This window comes from Typopeltis vanoorti, chromosome 1, assembly GCF_054136105.1.
Source record: "Typopeltis vanoorti isolate ZY-2024b chromosome 1, IOZ_Tvanoo_1.0, whole genome shotgun sequence".
NCBI classification, from domain to species: Eukaryota; Metazoa; Arthropoda; class Arachnida; order Uropygi; family Thelyphonidae; genus Typopeltis; species Typopeltis vanoorti.
The window spans coordinates 22,564,580-22,583,570 of NC_143549.1; the positions used below are offsets into that span (position 1 = coordinate 22,564,580).

The window sequence follows — 18,991 nt, forward strand, 5'->3', positions numbered from 1 at the left end:
TTCTGCAAATGATAATGATATTAAGAGTAATTATAATTCTTACTGAACCATTTTGCAAGAAAAAGATGCATTGTTGCCTAAATATTAGTATATTCATGTAATTATTTGAGAGATAATAAACTATAAAAAAAATTATTACATAACAAAAAAAAATTATTGGCAACTCCAAGGAGTCCTTAGACTCATCGAGGGAAGCTCTAAACACCATGTCCATCACAACTATTCGACGTTCACAGAGTATCTATCATACTTTGCCTTGAACTCATTCACCGTCATATCACCCACAACAGACTCTGGCAGCTTATTCCACTCATTCACCACTTTAAAAGTAAAAAACCCAGCTCTAACACCCTTACAAACCACACTCGTGCCCAGCTTCGATGGATGTCCCCTAGTCCTCCCACCACCACTACTACCAGTCCTGTTCTCAAAAATATCCTCTGAATTAATCCTATTGAAACCCTTCAGCAATTTGAATGTCTCAATCATATCTCCCCTTTACCTATCAACCAATTTCTGCAACCCACAAATCTTCAACCTATTTTCATAAGGTTCCTTCCATAGACCTGCTATCATCTTGGTCATTTTTAATAAATTTAAATGCTTTATTTTGCTTTTTCTGATCACTTGAGCTTCCTTACGAGTTTACAGCGATAATCATGTATTTTTATTGAGATTTATATAACCTTGATCTGAAAATCATATAAATTTCAGACTTTAGATTTATCTCTTATAATGACTGCATTTTCTGATAAGAGTGCACTTCTCCTCTGACTTGTGAAAAGATGAACATCTGTAGATTATTCAGTATTGATAATGTTTATTGGTTGAAGAAAATGGATTCGAATCCCGTCTAGGACGAGAACTTTTATAAGTTTTTTTTTTTTAAATTAAGGCGTAGGTTAGTGTGTGTCATATGGTTATTGCAGAATTTCCCCTTTCAGAAACCACGATTTTTCATTCTGCAAGATAATCAAACTGCCCCAAAAGAATACACTCAGTTAATAAACACAAGGCACTAAACTGAGAGCCCTACTTGCTTGGTTCGTAATTCCAAACAGCAGTACAACCTGTTAAGACATGATTCGAATTCTGTTTACTGAGGGTGAATGATTTTCTGTCAAGAAATCTGGATTTTTTTTTTCTTCTGCAGATTGACTTGAAAAAGTTCCTGATATTCAGACAAATTATGAGTTTCTTAAACATCTAGTGGAAGTTAACTCTAAAGCAGAGATAACATTTTCTTCCTATCTGAAGAGATGCTCTGGTGTTGACTTAAAAGAGATATTGATTAGCGAATACAATTGACCTACCTGCAGGGCGTTTCTGTGGGTTTGCACCACCTGGGCGCAAAATTTTTGTGCCCCCTTCAGTGTATTATTTATTCCCTATGTTTTATGAACGTGTTCGATTATATCGCTCCTAAATTTTGCCGCCCGGGTTCATTGCATCTTGTACGGAACGAGCCTGCTTACACGTTACACTGGCTTGGAAAATTATTTTTGGCTCAAGTGATTCAACTGGCCTCTGCAAACAAGACTACAGCAGACAAGTTCTGCCATCTCGTTGTCTCAAACCATAATGCTACATTATTCTTGTCTGAAATAGTGTGAATTCCGGCACTAATTCAGAACAATATCATGGTGATATTAGTTATCTTCTACTAATTCAAGCCATACATAAAAATGCATTCAGATTGAATTTCTGGTCATCGAGACTTTTTCGCATTACTAAAGTGCAATAATACATTATGAAGTCTATGTGTTAGTTAAGTTAATGAACAGTAACTGTTAATTGAAAAAAAATCGATTTAACAGTTACTTTTGCATTCACTGATATCATGAAAATGAAGATTATTTTTATGATTAAAAGGGCGATACTGTTAGAAATAAGTAAAACTTTTAATTTAAATTTAATTAAAACTTTTTAATTTGAAATAAAAGTTTATTCAATATATTTATATGGATTCCCATATCTTTTTTTTTTGTGGTTATTTTCTGAATTTTAAAAATTTCACAAGTGTAAAATAAGTGCCAAAATAGGCGAAAACTAATATCAATCACTTTTCCCCCATATTTAACATGATGATATTTAATACTGTTTCTTAAATATGGATTTCTACTGTCCTCGTAGTTAGAATGGTCGTGTTATATTCTTCAATTCTGTTTTAAGGGTAAGCTTAAGAGTTTAGTAAGAGTTTGTGCTGGAACACAGTAATTTGCGATAATATTTCTCGATCAGTTGAAGTGCTTTAAAATGCTTGGACATTATGCTGTTATTAACTCTTTATTCCTTCTTTTGGAAAAACATAACTGAAGCAGAATCGTTATATATTACTATTTTAATGCTTACATGGATTTACTGCAGAAATAAAGAGAGAATTTATTTTCACAGGAAACCGAAACTGGTAGCTGACAAGTTGTACTCGGTGCATTTCCTTACTTTTTATTGCATCATTCCCACTTTTCCTTGCAGGCGCTATTGCCACTTCACAGCGCCGCATACTACGACATATTGTATCACGTGGCTCGCAGAAGTATGGTCTCGACCAATCACGTCTCTTACATTATCCGGGTCTTCAACTATATTCTTACAAAGGCCAGGAGCCATTTTGTTGAAAGGAGAGGTTGAAGGGCTGTGTGTACCTTGATTCCGATCTGCTAGAATTTCTCTACGGAGTCTTTATTGGGAAGTAACAAGTAGTAACGATGGAAGCTTCGCAAGTTACAGCGGCAACTGTACAGTTAGAAGTCGGATGTAATGCGGCTTTAGCAATGAGAAGACAGTTTGATCCAACACAGCATGAATTGGATGCTAGTTTCAGGCTGACTAAATATGCCGATCTGAAAGGATGAGGGTGTAAAGTCCCCCAGGAAGTTTTGCTCAAACTCCTGGAGGGACTAACTCAAGATGGTAATGGTCAGGATCCTGAACAAGCTCATTTCATGCAAATGGCGATTACAAGAATAGGTAATGTTTTTAAAATGCAATTATGTGTAATTTTAGTTTTAGGCTTAACAAGTATAATAGTTACAAAAATGGCGACTGTCGTTGGAACTAAAAAGGTCTTTGATACCGGCGTCAGCGTGTATGTGATATTATTGGTGTTTTATATAATTAGTTTGTTGCGATTATAGAAAATCATAATGTGAAAAGTTGAAAATTTAAATGAGTCCTTTAATGGGATATTTTATTTTATTTATTAGTATGGTATTATTTTCTGCTTTTTATCGCAAGCCGCTGTAGACGTTTCAGCCTCTGCTCTCGACGGAGGGCTGTAATTTGGCGCGCTAGGCGTTTTTTGTTCTTTGTAATTTACGAAACGTGATATTTCAGAGAAAATTCTCAGCATGCAGGGATGTCTGTAGTTACATATTGTGGAATGATTGCAACAGACCAGAAAAAGTCCATTACTTTTTAAATGTCAAAAAAAAAAATCCCATTTTTCTATAATGGCGGCTGACGTAGGCAATTTATTTTTTTTCTCCGCCTCTTTATATCGTATATCTAGTGAGACTGGAGAGGGAAATTTTGCATGTTTTTAATACATCGGGAACATATACATTATCAAAATGAATAATAAATTCCGATAAAATTCCATGGCTTACCAATTAGATTTTTTAGTTTGTGGTAACTTTGACATAAGATATCGCGTAATGGATATTTATATTATGCCTGAAATAATTTAAATATTTCTGCACAATTAAAGTTTGCAATTTCAGTTGCTTTCATTATTTGTCTTATTTTCATAAATGCATTGAGAGCAAACATTATTTCCTATTTTTCCCACTTTATGTGCTTGTCCGTACCTTCATGGAGCCCAAAAACTCTTCTTGGAAGAGTACTTGTTCCATTTCTATGCTATACACAACACCATTGTCTATTTACATACTGCAGTATGCAGTTCACCATAATGACAAATGTTATCTGGTTCACCTGCATGTTTTCCTGATTAAAAAAAAAATAGTTTTAATTAAAAATCCAACCACTTTTGCATGATGCAAACACATGACTTGCATTTATATATTTTTGAATTTTCTGCTTTTTTGATCAAACGATCACTGTGAGGGTACTCGGAGCCATCTCAAAGCACATAAACAACTGACTCTGGCAATCCATTCCACTCATTCACTCTTCAAGCAAAGAATTTTGCCCTCGCATCCTTGCTGGTGTGAAGACAAGCAAGCAAGGGTATCAGGAGTAAATTAATCAACCTCTGTAACCCACAAATCTTTAATCTCTACTCATATTAGACCATCATACAGAACTGCTACATCTTGGTCACTCGCCTCTAAATCCACTTCACATCACCGACAAACCCAGGTGACCAGATTGTGCACAGATGAAGCTTTATGAAAAGGAATAATAACCTGTAGTAACAGGATCAAAAATGATGTGTGCTATCACATGTTTATAGATTTGTTAGATAGTTATCAATAAATTATTATTATTCTTATGGGCAACTCCAAGGAGTCCTTAGACTCATCGAGGGAGGCCCTAAACATCATATCAAGAACAACTATTCGACATTCGCACAGTATCTATCATACTTTGCTTTGAACTCATTTATCACGGTACCCATAACAAACTCTGGCAGCTTATTCTACTCATTCACTGCTCCAAGTAAATAACCTAGTTCAACACCCTTGCTAACTACATTCTTGCTCAGTTTCAATGGATGGTCCTTAGTTCTCTCATCACCAGACATGTTCTGAAAAATTTCCTCTGAATTAATCTTGTAAAAACCCTTCAGTAATTTGAATGTCTCGATCATATCACCCCTTTTCTGCCTATCAACCAATTTCTGTAACCCACAGATCTTCAACCTGTTCTCGTAAGGTTCATTCCATAGACCAGCTATCACCTTGGTTACTCGTCTCTGGATCCTCTCTACCCCCTCCCCCCCATCATTGAAATTTTAATGAATAATTTAAAAAATGAGAGCCTATGTAGCTCAGTAGAAGTGTTTGCTTGCACTCTGCAGTCTTGACTGCAAGAAGAAAGACGGGTTCAAATCTAGTCACCAACTAGAGGCATATTTTCAAAGCCTTTTTTCGATCAATTCCTGAATTAGTCAGTCTCTGGCACAAGCAAATGGGTTTTTCGTCCCGTAAACTCAAGAAAATCGGCCATCAAATCCACGCTATTTTCAGACATTAAAAATATTTTGTTAGGGTTAGGGACCACGAGATGACAGTACTAGTTAGTCGCTTTCTTCACTGCATGCCAATTAATTAGTGATAGCCTTGGGTCAGCCATCTCTGATTGACTACCAATAGAGATTGAACTGCCCACTCAGTCTCCAAAAGTTAGGTAGGGCTAAAAAGGCCTTACTTATTCTATACGGGAACAAAAAGGCGTTAGCTGATTTTTTTTCCCTTCCAAATTTCATACATTCTCTTTTTATTTTATTATAAATTTGATCTAGATCTTCCGTGCTTGTAAGTAATGCAATGTTGTCTGCAAATTTTAAGTTTGTTATATTTTTCCCATATGTTTTGAATACACAGGGGGTTGATTGGTCAACCTATAGTACATTAGTACCATGTATGGGTGGTGGGATGAGAAAGGAAGAATTTGTTTACATTTTGATTTGAATGACTGAATTGTATTTGTTAGGAAACACAGCAGGTGGGAGACTGTTCCACAGTGCAGAAGCTGTAGGAATGAAGGAAGAGGAAGAGAAATTTGTTCTGTTTGTTTCTAGGTGTACTGTGAAGGGATGTTGTGCAGCAGCTGCACGTGTTCCAACGAGCTTAGTACTGAGTGGGGGAATTATTGATGTTATTTCGGATGAGCATTTCCCATGGAAATATTTGTAGAATATCTCATGCTGCAGATCAAACGTCTGTGTGAAAGTGGGGGGGGGGGGGGGGGGAGTTGGTAAGGGATGGATCATTGATAAGTCTAATTGCCCTCCTTTGTATTGAGTCTAGCATTTTGAGAGAGCTTTTAGGGGCCTCACCCCAATTGAATACTGAATACTGCACTCCCATATGTGGGAGTGCAGTATTCAATAGTTGGGCAGATTTGTGACTTGTATAATGTTAGTAGCTGTTCAGGGGTGAAGTAACATCTTGAGCAGAAGAGAAATCCTAGTTTTTTTTTGAGGCTGAGGATGCAATGTTTGAGATATGTTTGTGCCAGGACAGGTTTGATGTGAGGGTGATTCCGAGGAGCGAGATCTCAGGCTGTCTGGAAATTTGGGTATCATTGAAAATGATACTGGGAAAAAGTTGTTCTTTTTTATGGGAAATAGCACAGAACTAGGTTTTGTTGGCGTTGAAATTTATGAGGTTATCCGAACCACATTGTAGGATGGCTTGAAGATCGGAGTTGAGGGTGGTGGTGGTGGTTGAATGCAAGCAAGGAGTGTAGTGTGCTGTCATCTGCAAAACTGTATTGGGTTGGAGGTCAATTATAGCAGGAACAGAGTTGGTGAGAGGACAGAATACATACTGGTTAATTAGTGTTATCTTGGGCTAGCTATCTCTGATTGGCTACCAGTGGAGATTGAACTGCCCATTCAGTCACCAAAAGTTAGGGCTAAAATGGCTTCGCCTACTCCCTCTACAAGAACAAAAAGGCATTAGCTGTTTTTTTGAAATTTTAATAATAGTCAAAATAGTAAGATAGAGCTCCATTAAAATTTAAAACTGAGATACTGTGAAGGGATGTTTTTTATTTATTTATATTTTATGTTGAGCCCATACACAAGAATTTGGTTGATCAACCCACATTACATAAATACCATGTATGGGTTGGGAATGGAGGAACTTGTTTGCATTTGATTTAAATGACTGTATATTGTATTTCTTGGGAAAGACTTCCACAGTACAGCTTTTGCAGGGATGGTGGAGGAGGAAAAGAAACTTTTTCTGTGGGTTTTGAGGTGCACTGTGAAGAGATGTTGAGCACCGACTGCACGTGTTCCAACGAGCTTAGTACTAAATGGGGGAATTATTGATGCTATTTCAGATGATTATTTCTCATGGAAATATTTGCAGAAACCAAATCTGTGTGAAAGTGGAGATACAAATAAAGGAGAATTAAGCATAAAAATAATAGGATAGTATTAAAAGATTTGAATAAATCCAGTATATGGAATGATGTGATATTATTTGTAAATAAAACCTGGTAAAATTTAAAAATGAAAAATATTAAAAAAATTAAAAACTAGAATGTCAAAACTGTAAAGAATTAAGGAATGTGAAGGCCTTGAAAGTAAAACATATGTGATGAATGATGAAATTAATTTATGGGATGATGTAAGGCCATTTTGGGAAAGCCATCATAAAATTTTGTAGTTTGTTATATAGGCTGTGTCAATGCTGTTAAGGTATTTTATAGGTTTAATAAGGAAAATTTTTCCTTATTTCATCATATAGCTATTTCCACAGAGCCTTCTGACTCCATGAAGATACCTCTATGGTAATAATAGCAGTAGTCTTTTGAAAACTCTTAAGATTAACAAACTGGGTTTTCTTTTGATACTAATGTAAAATAATAAGACTTAGGGTATCCAAAGAAGTTTGTCATCTCCACATAGAGGTTTCAAGATCCAGCAGTAACCGGATACTACTGCATGTGGACAAGTGATTAGAGAGAAGAGATATCTGTTTAATGTTTTGAAAAGTTATACTTGTTGATGAAAAAACAGTACTGGGAAGACTTCCAAAGGACAGAAGTATATGAAATGAATTAAGATAAGTTGATTAGGAGCTGAACAGTATATGGATGTTGACCATCACTTGCTTTTGTTCGTTCATGGTTAGGTGGAAGTGGAGAAATAGTGGTGACCAGTCCATGGAAGCATCCATGCAAGAATAATTTCCATGGATGCTGCTCCATGGAAATTATTCTTTCTTTTGTTTTCTTTTTGACTTTGCACTATTTCTTTATTCAGGAATTCTGTGCTCTCCTGAACTTCTGGTGGTAGGATTTCTGCCACATATTCCATCTTACTGATACTTTCAGTCACCTCATTATACTCTTTCACATTTCTTTCACTATCATTTAAACCTTGAACTCCAGTACTTTCAGTTTCATAGCATTCAGTACTAACTGAATTTCTGTTTTTTTCATACTCTCACTTCCAAGAAGTCTCTCATTTCTCATTCGTAAAACATCTTTCTGCTGCTACTCTCATACCACAGTCCATTTTCTCTTGGTCATGACAAATACACAGCGCACATTACATTGCACAAAATCTTCCATGTCAAACCCTTGGCACACAATGTCTTGGCTACCAACCAACCTGTAGAAACAGAACATTATGGGAAAGTGATTTGGGGAAGTAGGCTCACTATGGAACAACTTAGGTATTAATGAATAGTTCTTTTCTGAATACAGTTAATGTTAGGAGTTGAGCAGAAGAGGTTGTGGACATGCTGTCTTAAGTCAGCAAATGTGAATCAACCCCAGAAAGAACTGATCCTTGTTTGATGAATAGAATTTCCTCAGAAGTGGAGAGTGAGATATGGCCTTTCTTATGGAAAATAAGGTAGGATTGTGTTTTTGTTAGTATTAAAATTTGCTAACTTATCTTTCTTTACCTTAGCATAAATTTCAGAATTATTTATTCTTTGTATGTCTACGTTGCCCCAAATTTTTTGCAGTTTTCTTCGCTAAAATTTCTGAAATAGCTTTCTGCTATTTAGATTTAAAAAATTGTCTTTTACAGTTGATAATGCTAATAAACGGTTCAAAAAAATGAAATTTCTTCACTCATTCAATTTGTTTCTGCAATTCAGATGAATTGCAGAAACAAATTCAAATTACAAATAGATTCTCCAGTTTATTTGTAAACATGGAATACTTTTTATTTTAAATAAAATGCAAATCTCATGCTCATTTGAATATTAACTAAAAGCTTCTTCAGGATCAAGTAATAATTGAGAGATGGCATCTTCCACATTACACAGTACCTAAATACCTATTGTATCTTTTAAAACATTCACTGAAGATGCAATTATCCACTGCTGGTCCATTCCACACCTATTTCACATGCCATGAGAAGTGTAGATCACATGTATCATAATCACACTTACTCACTTCTCAGGAAGGACTCGTAGTTCTTTTTCCTTTCTCATGTGATAACTGTAAAATCTTACTGTGAGATCTCCTCACTTCATATGTAAACCTTTCTTGCATCTTTCTATCCCCTTTGAGGTCCACATTCTTCAAGCTGTTTTCAAATGCATAATTCCATAGGCTTGGTATGATTTTACCAATGCTTGCCAAAACAGTTCCATATCTGAACCTAGCAGTCAGGATGTGATCACCTGAAAACCTTTACATAGTGGACAAACGACTGCTTTACTCCTTTGAGTTATTGTCCTTTTCAGCAGTGCAGGTATTCCACTAGGATGACTTAATCAACTGAATAATGTACTCTAACTTTAATTCTATGCTATCATTTCCAGATCACCAGGTTTTGTTGACCACGTATAGCAAATCACCATTAACATCATCTCTGGTCTCAAACCAAAATGTATAACTTTGCACTTAGAAGCATTTGCGCTTGTCATTTGACTTTAGAACCAATATGATAAGGAATCTTGTACTGCTTGCAGGTGCACCCACCCACACAGAATTATATGCTGATGTAAAGCTAAAATGTGAGATAAGGAAAATTTTGACTTTGCACACCAGTTTTACATCAGCACATAACTGTGTGGGTACCAAGTTTTATAATTGTATCCATTTTTTATGCATCCCCTTCTCTTGTACTGCTCCAAAAATGTCGGAGACCCTTCATTCAAATAGACCTAACAGTGTTTCATCTGCCATTGATAATACCCAGTTTTCGGAGGAATAAATTAATACTTGTTTTATATGCACTTTCTACATAGTTATTTTTGCTTTTAGGCATTGCTTTGCAGAAAGAATGCATTTTTAAATCTCAGTACTGTCATTTTTATAATTTAACTTCTGATCCCAGGAATATAATGCTACATATGGTTTCAGATTTATAGGAATCAATTTAGATTTGAGAAGGATCATCATCAAGTTTTTCTTGTTATTGGCATATATTTTGTTTTTTCTTAGTTATTCTATAGATACCTTTTGTTGCTTTTTTATGTCCTTCCTATAATATGTCATATGCATATGCCAGAACTTGTATTGATTTGTAGGATTTCCTCTTGTATTAATACCAGCATCTCTGAAAACCTTTTCAAACATTATATTAAACAATAAGCAAGCTAATGCATCCCCTTGTTGAACACCATTTTTTTATATGTATTGGATCAGACATTATGTTTTGAATTTTAATCTGACATTGAGTGTTTCTCATTGTAGCTTTAACTAAAGTAATAAGTTTCTGAGTTATCTATTTTTTCCATCATTGCAATAAATAAATTAGATCTGTGTATGATATGATATGCAGCCCTAAAGTCTATGAAGAGATGGTATTATTCAGTTCCAAATTCATTGCAATTTTCATGTATTTGGCATATGATAAAAATCTCATCATTTGTAGGTCTTCCTCAATGGAATCCACACTGATAATCACCAGTAGCATTCTCTACATAAAGTCTCTTGAATAGAATGTTGGAGAAAATTTTATATGGTATTTAATAAACACTGCTCTATACTCAAGAGCAGATCATTAACATCACCTTATGTATAGGACATATTATACTCTGGTTCTACTCATCTCGGATTGTTTTTATTAATCCAAATTTTGGCTATAAGTTGACACTGCGTGAAATATTGTGTATCTGCATTTTTTATTAATTCTGCTTGTATTTATTTTTGGAGCCTTGTAAGTTTTGTAATATCTGCTTTCACCTCATCAATTATTTGTATTAGTTCAACTGCTTCTAGATCTTCTATTTGACTGTTTTATCCATGTCATTCAGCTGATCAGATATATATATATAATTCAATGATTCATCAAAATGCTCTACTCATCTTTCTAATATACTTTCATTCCCACTCATGCCATGCCACTCTTATCCCTACATAATGTTGTTCTAGACTAGAAGTTTTTCCAGCTTCTATTTAACTTCTGATAGTAGGCACTACTTTCAGTTATATCAAATTTGGAGATGTTCTAGTTAGTTTGTACTCAATGTTTCTTCTTTGTATTCTGGTGCACTCTGGTATTCACATGATATTCCTTTACACTTTGCGAGTGTGATTCTTTTGCTGCATTCATCCATATGCCTCATTTTTTGTTGGAGTCGCACATTCCAAGTCGAATCAGTAATATTAATCTCTACCTACTTTTCCTAATATATCTGCTGTTATTGCTATGACATTCTTAAGAGTTTTCCAGGCATCATTAACACCATCAGTAAATTGGCTATCATTTTTTTTTTTTTTTCCCACTTATATTTGGCTTTGACTGATTTCTTCAAGCTTTTATTAATCTTTCTGACACGGGTTCCATACATCCTCCTTGCATTTAATATTCTGCTTCTAAACCTTCATATTCATCATATATTTCAATGTAACATCAATGGTATTACAATTTTAATATGCACTTTACATGAATGGTAACTGACGTGTATATATGTCGTGGCTGGTTGGGTGGTTAATAGTCAAATTCTGCTCATTCCATTACAAGTAAGAAATGAATTAATTATTGCTGGCTGCATCTATTTTAGATTGCCATATTCATTATGGCAAAATAAGCAATAATCGATGAACAGGTATTTGCAGTGACCAGCATTCTCCAATAGATAAGTAATGGTAAACAGACCAAAAAACATTTATAACATGAAACACAATTTTTGAATGAACAAGCATTTTTCAACTCCTATAAAGGTGCAGATTTTCTTTTTTGTCATGGTGAGTAATGTGGCCATAGTGAACATCCCTTTTTCAGATGTTTTTATTTCTACATACACCTGTAACAGTTATTTTCTGGATTCTTGGAAATACCTGCAGTTGGACCATTTTTAGGGTAAAAGTTCAAAATGAAAAAAAAATTTCAAATGATTATCAACCAGAAAAAAGCTCCATATGCTGTGATGATGCCACAGTAAAAATACTGTGAACTGTGCCTTATCATTTACATACTATTCTTTTTATTATTTTTTTTATATGGTTAGTAATATTAATATTTCAGAAATAATACACATAAATTTGGGTAAACCTTTATGAATAATAAATTACTTAAATGTTATTTTCAGGTATTGGTATGGATTGTAGTGTTACACCCCTGAGACATGGTGGGCTCTCCTTGGTTCAGACAACAGACTTTTTCTATCCCCTTGTAGAAGATCCTTATATAATGGTAAGAATTTATTTTATAAATAGAACTGTTTTCTTTTTCAGGAACCTTGAACTCGGTCTAATAATGTTATTGACAACTGACATTCACACTTCTATTTTTTGTGGAGGTGGGGATGGATTCACATGTATATCTGTTCATGGAGCTGTAAATTATATCACAGTTTTCTTTAAACCTTCCGTATAAATCCTCCCTTTAAACCTTTTTTCCTATTCTGAAATATACATTTTTATCAAGTAAATGGTGCAAATTAAATTCAGCTTACCAACTGAACTTAATTTGCAACAAACATGAGCTATAATTGCTCTGTATCCTGTGAGGTCTCATATGTATTAGTCACTTTCCTTCATCTCCAGAATGTCTTAAGAGCAATATTCCCTCTAAGCAAAATTTCTAATTTATAGTTAAAATTTTTAACATACTCTAAAAACAAGGTATATGATAAATCATACTTGTTTTCACTTAGTAATTTCTCAATTGCTTCCACTCCAATATTACTGTAACCCATTCCAACCACTAATTAGTTACTTTTAGCCTTGTTGGTGAATTAACACTGTCAGCAGAGGAATATTTGTTTAGTCTACTGTTCTAGACAGTCACTATAGCTAGATGAAGAAAGGGCAATATTAATACGAGAAATATTAGTGGTTTATTGCATTAAACTCACTGTCACTACCAAAATTAAAGCAGAAAAGAACTCCAACTTTGTTTAAATTTGAGTGGCTGGACAGATTGACATTTGTTTATACACTGCATGTATGTGCAATATTGAAGAAGTATGCATTTAGAGCAGTGTTTCTCAACTTGTGATCTGCGACGATGGGATAGGTGGTCCGCAGGCAGACAAATTAATTAAATATATATTTTTAATTATTCAAACAAACCAGTTAAAATTGAGTAAGTAAGTAAAAATTATTGAAATCAAATGGAGACTTAAAAAAAACAACAACAAATAGCATCAGAATGCTCAATAATAAAAATCAACTGATTGAAATGTGGATAACACATGTTCACTTCAAATCTCAGCAAGGAAAGGCAAAAGCAATAAAACTATATTGTTGTTCACTTCGCCCCTCTTATTATTCGTCACTCTACTGCTAAATTTGTAATGGCAGAACGACGAATAATAAAAGAGGAGTGAAGTGAACAACAATATAGTTTTATTGCTTCTGCCTTTGAAGGTTTCCTTCTTTCAACCAAGGCTCAGTATATCTTCAGAAGTGCTAAGTGATACTTGGGAAATGTGTGTCGTGAGTTAACCCCAGTATTTATATATTTTTTGGAAATGTTTTTTAATAATGGAAAAGTGGCTTGAAACTAGGACTTTGAAAAGAAGAGCAAATGAAACAGGTGATGCTAACCCTAATCGTGATATATGTGTTGTAACAGCGAGTAAATCTGATACTATTAAAGTAGAGGAAACAAGCAGTTCAAAGAAAAAATACAGTAGGAAATATAACAGTTCATATTTAGAATTTGGGTTTACTTGGTGTGGAGATAAAAGTGAACAGAACAATGTGTTTTGTGTTGTGAAGTGTTGTTGAACGAGTGCATGAAACCTGCAAAAATCTGACATTTAGAAACTAAACATTGTGATGTTAAAAATAAGCCAATTGAATTTTTTCAGCGACACTTAGGGACATTAAATCATGGGAAAGATATTGTTTCGGCCATGGGTTCCATTAATAGTAAGGCACTGGAAGCAGTCTATCTCTTAAGTTTGCACATAGTGAAAACTTCCAGCTATAAAAGATGCGGTGAAAACTGTTTGGCAGAAAGTTACTAAAATATATGTTAATTTGATTCCTCTTTCAAATGACGCTGTTGGTCACAGAATTAATATGGCAGGTGACATAGAATCTCAGTTAATTGAAAGAGTTAAAAAGAGCCTTTATTATGCGTTACAAATAGACGAGACTACTGATGTTACAAATGATGTGCAGTTAATATGCTACGTAAGATATGTGCATGATAATAGCATTCATGATGATATTCTGTTTTGTAGAACTTTGCCATTCTGAACAACTGGAGAAGAAATATTTCACACTCTCAATAATTACATAATACACAAAGGGATCCAGGGAAAATGTATAGGCTTCTGTTTGGATGGGACTTGTGCTCTTACAGGCAGACATAGTGGGGTTGTTTCTATAGTCAAGGAAGTAGCTCCGGATATGAATTGGGTATATTGTTTCATGCATAGGGAAGCGTTAACCTCCAAAGGAATGCCACCAGAATTTAAAATTGTGCTATACAACGTAAAGCAGTTAATTTTATTAAAGCTCGACCGTTAAATAACAGGTTATTTTCAGTACTCTACGATGAAATGGGCAGTGAATATATACAATTTTTGCTTCATTCTGAAATTCGCTGGCTTTCCAGGGGCAAAGTACTAACAAGGTTATTTCAATTAAGGTACGAAGTGTTATTATTTGTAAATGAATGTAATTCTGATTTTGCATCACATCACACCTTGTTGATGAAGCATGGTTATCAACACTATCCCATCTTTCAGAGACATTTTTTCTAAATTAAATGAACTAAATCTCTCCTTTCAGGGAAATTCTTTAACTGTTCTTGATGCCTATGACAAAATAAAGACATTTGAAAAAAAACTGGTTTTATGGATTAATAATGTAAAAGACAGACAATTTGCACTTTTTCCAATATTGGAATCCTTTTTAGTGGAAAATGATATTTTTGTTGATTCTGAGTTTCTGGAAAGGGTTTATGACCACTTCAAAAATCTGAAATGGAATTTTGAAACATTTTCCAAATAACTTTTATAAGAGATTTCTGTGTCGTGATCCATTTTGGGCTTTTAGTCACGAGAATGACCTTTCGTTATCGAAACAATTAATTGAGCTTTCAAGTGACAGTGGACTTAAAATGCAATTCCGTGATCTTGGTTTTGCTCGATCGTGGATCTCGCCATCAGTGAGAAGTGAATTTCCCAAATTATCTGAAGAAGCATTGAAAATCGTCATGCAGTTTTCTACAACCTATCTTTCTGAGAAATGATTTTCATTGATCATTCAAGTAAAAACAAATTACAGAAATAGTCTGTGTGTGTGTGTGTGTGTGCTGATCTTCAACTGAAGTTGACCAATATTGAGTCGGATATCTAGCAACTCTGCAAGGGCTGAGAAGCTCAACCATCTCATTAAAAGATGGTTGAGCTTCTCACAACATAATTATATCATATTATTTATTTGTATAATAAAAATTAAATGTTTGTTCAATGATGATACGCTTTTAATTGTGTGTCCATATGTATTCAAAACATGCTTTTAGATTTATTATGTTATAAGTGGCATAGTTTTTCCGAAATAGTCAAAATGACCTATAGGGAAATAAATTAAAAGCACTGTTTATTTTTGAAGTAAAACTTAATTCCAGCATTCTGAAATGTTATTTTTCTTGCTTTTCTGTTTGCAAAATCATTGATGACATTGTCGAAGTCTTTCATCACTCAGTTGCTGTTTTATAGACAGTATGGTAAGATTTCTTAAATGCCAAAAAAGTGCAACTCCCCTTTCCCCACCAACACCTCTGTAACTTAGTGGTCCATAGAATTGTTTTAGGTATTTTACTGGTCCTTAGGCTTAGAAAGGTTGAGAAATGCTGATTTAGAATGATCTGTTGAAATATTTAACATAATACATCATTTAACAAAGATGGTCATCAATTTTAAGTGTACCAAATTTGTGGCTTGTGTTTCTTGCTGTTGTGAGCACACACTACTTCATACATTTTTGATGTTCACATGAGCCAACAAAAAATAAAGGGAATATTGCTTGAGAGGTCTCAATAGCACAAATTATGTTGATATACTTACATTTTTTGTTAATGATTTGTATGTTGCGCATCCATTGAAGAGATGAGAATTGAACAGCTTTAACTTGTCTTTGGACATTTCTGACTGAATTATAATAGTTTTTGCTGATACTGAGTATAAAGTAGATACAGACGTATTGTTGGTAAGGTATGGATGTATTGAAGGTAAGAATTAGATATATCAAAACTAGTTATTAGTATTCTTCACAGGATCTGTTGGATCCCTTCCATTCTCAGCCACTAGATCTGCATCAATGATACATGGCTTGTAATCTCTTTATCCCAAAATGCATAACTTTAGATTTCTCCACATTAAACTGACGTCCATTATCTTTTGTCCACACTGATGCCTATTTAAATTTTCTGCAAGCTCTCCACATCACCTTGATTAACTATTATTCTACTTAATTTCACTTCATCAGCAAACAGCTGAACATTTTCTTTCATTTTTTTCCCTATATTATTTATGCACAAATTAAACAGCAATGGTTTAATTTGTACATAAATAAACCTTGTAGCAAACCACTAGTCATCTGTTTTCACCTTGATTCTGTCCCACCATATAGCACTTTTGATATCAGCCACTGTCTTAACCAGTGTCATATTCATCCCCACTGTTCTAATTTGCATAAGAGGGTTCCATGTGATATTCTGTCAAATTCCTTTACAAAATCATAATGTAGCCATTTCTTTTATTCAGCTCAGATGTTACTCTATTATAAAAAGTTAGTAAATTACTAAGGCATGACCTACCCTTCACAAAGCCATGTTGACCCTCAAACAGTATCATAATTTTATCTACCCATTCTTGAATTCTCTTTTTTACCAATTTTTCTAATACTTTTACCACCATGATACAGATTGATCTGTAATTTGCTGCTGTAGTCTTAGAACCTCTGTTATGCAAAGGAATTATTTTCTCTTTTTCAACTCCCTTGGAACTCTACCAGAGCTGAGACTTAAATTAAACAGATTAGTCAAAGGCATTGCACATTCTTGCAAAACCCTACCTGATATCCTATCTAATCCCACAGCTGTATTTACATTCAGATTCCACAATATCCCAAGAATCTCCAATTCACCCATCTCGGTTCTCACATTAGTATTTGTCATATAGGTTAATGCAGTAACCTCACTAGGATGATATATCCTTGCAAAGTGGTCACTCAACTATTTTATCCACTTCTGTGTCATCATCACTCATTAAGGTTAATCTCCCATAGTCATTCTTCCTCTTACTTGCCACATAATGAAATAACTATCATCATCAAATTCCTGCCTTGTACCCTCAAGGGGTATACAGGATATGATAATGCTACATCAAAAATTTACATCATTACTAACTTCCTATCTACAATTTTCCTCCAAATCAGTCTGTTACCTGTCAAGACTCCAACATCAGATCTTATATTTCTATCATCTAAGGCACTTTTTTACCATATCAATCCGCCTATATCTTGGTCTTCCTCTCGGTCATTTTCCTGCTAATCTGAGCAGAACTCTGCCCAGATTGGCAGGATAGGAAAGAACTTTCCTAATATCGTTTTTAATATGATACTGCCATTGATGCCATCTATTCATGTCCCTAATCTCACTCTCTCAGGAATCTCATCTGCAGTCTTTAGTTTTTGGCCAAGCGTTTTATTTCTAACCCAGCTCTCAGATCCATAAGTTAAAATTGGTTTGAACACTTTCTTGTATATAGTTAATTTAGTGTTTTCACTAATTTCTCTCTTATTCCATATAAATTAATTGAGTTGACTTCCTACCATAACAGTTTTGATTCTGTTGTCTATTTCCATATTTAATTTACCATCTTCACTAAAAATCGTGCATTAGTAGCTGAAATGTTTTGCTTGTTTTATAGGTTCTTCATTCTCAATACAATTGATATTACGTTAGTTATAGACATAAGTAACAGCAGTTATTCAATTTAGTCTGGGAATCTTGCAGACTCGTAGCAGATTTATATTTAGAAGTTTGACATCGTCTGCTTAAATCAAAGCGCTGACATTAAAATCTCCAATTTTGATATCAGGTTTAATACACTTTCCTTCATAATGTGATCCATATAGATAATGGATTATCTTTATTGATAACATAGGGGATACTGTACATCCTTCTCTGACACCAGACTTAACAATTCCTTCAATTCTCTCTCTCTCTCTCTCTCTCCCCCCTCCCCTCCCTCCACCTTGTCATATGCCTTTTCCAGATCTACAAAACTTAAATACAGATCTTTGTTATATTTCCATGATTTATCAACTATTTGTTTAAAGTGAAAATCTGATCCTGACAGTCTCTATTTGACCTAAAACAAGCTTTTCTTCCACGATCCTTTTCAAGTATACTTGCATAAATTTTACCAGGAACTCAGTGGCAAAATACCTCTAATCCTCGCATTCAGTTTTATTTACTTTTTTATATATGGGTACTGTGAGAGCTCTGCTCCGAACATCTGGAATTTGTCCCTCTGTCCAGGCCTTCTGAACTATGCAGTGCAGCCACTTTAAGACATATACCTCCATACTTGAGCATTTCTGGTTGAATGTTATCTACTCCTGCTACCTTTTTCACATTTCAGGCTCTTGATGACTTTTTCTACTTCAAGTATGGAGATGTATTCCTGACTGCATGCCTGGTCAGTGTTTTCCACTGTGCTATCACTGTTTGTTTCATTTAGTAATTATTCCATACTTCAAGGATATCTTTTTCTCCAGTTCTCATGTCACCTTTATCATCTCTAATTCCTTTTACAGCACTCTCTCCTCGATTTCTGAGCTTCAACAACCTCCAGGATCTTGCAACCTTCTTGATATTTATTTTCTATGTTCTTACCAAAGTCTTCCTATGACTATGGATATTTTTAAACATGGAAATATTAATGAATTATCGTTAATTTTCACGCAT

At 34.5% G+C, this 18,991-nt stretch overlaps 1 protein-coding gene across 1 annotated transcript in view; it reads left to right on the forward strand.

Annotated features, from left to right (window-relative positions):
- The first annotated feature begins 2,611 nt into the window (after nt 1–2,611).
- The window catches only part of Sps1 (inactive selenide, water dikinase), a 68,529-nt gene continuing 52,149 nt past the window's right edge, over nt 2,612–18,991 (forward strand). Inside the window, exons 1-2 of the mRNA XM_090396880.1 lie at nt 2,612–2,970; nt 12,144–12,247. Coding sequence (XP_090253006.1) covers nt 2,709–2,970; nt 12,144–12,247 — 366 coding nt within the window. The 5' untranslated portion in view covers nt 2,612–2,708. The remainder of the gene's footprint in view (nt 2,971–12,143; nt 12,248–18,991) is intronic.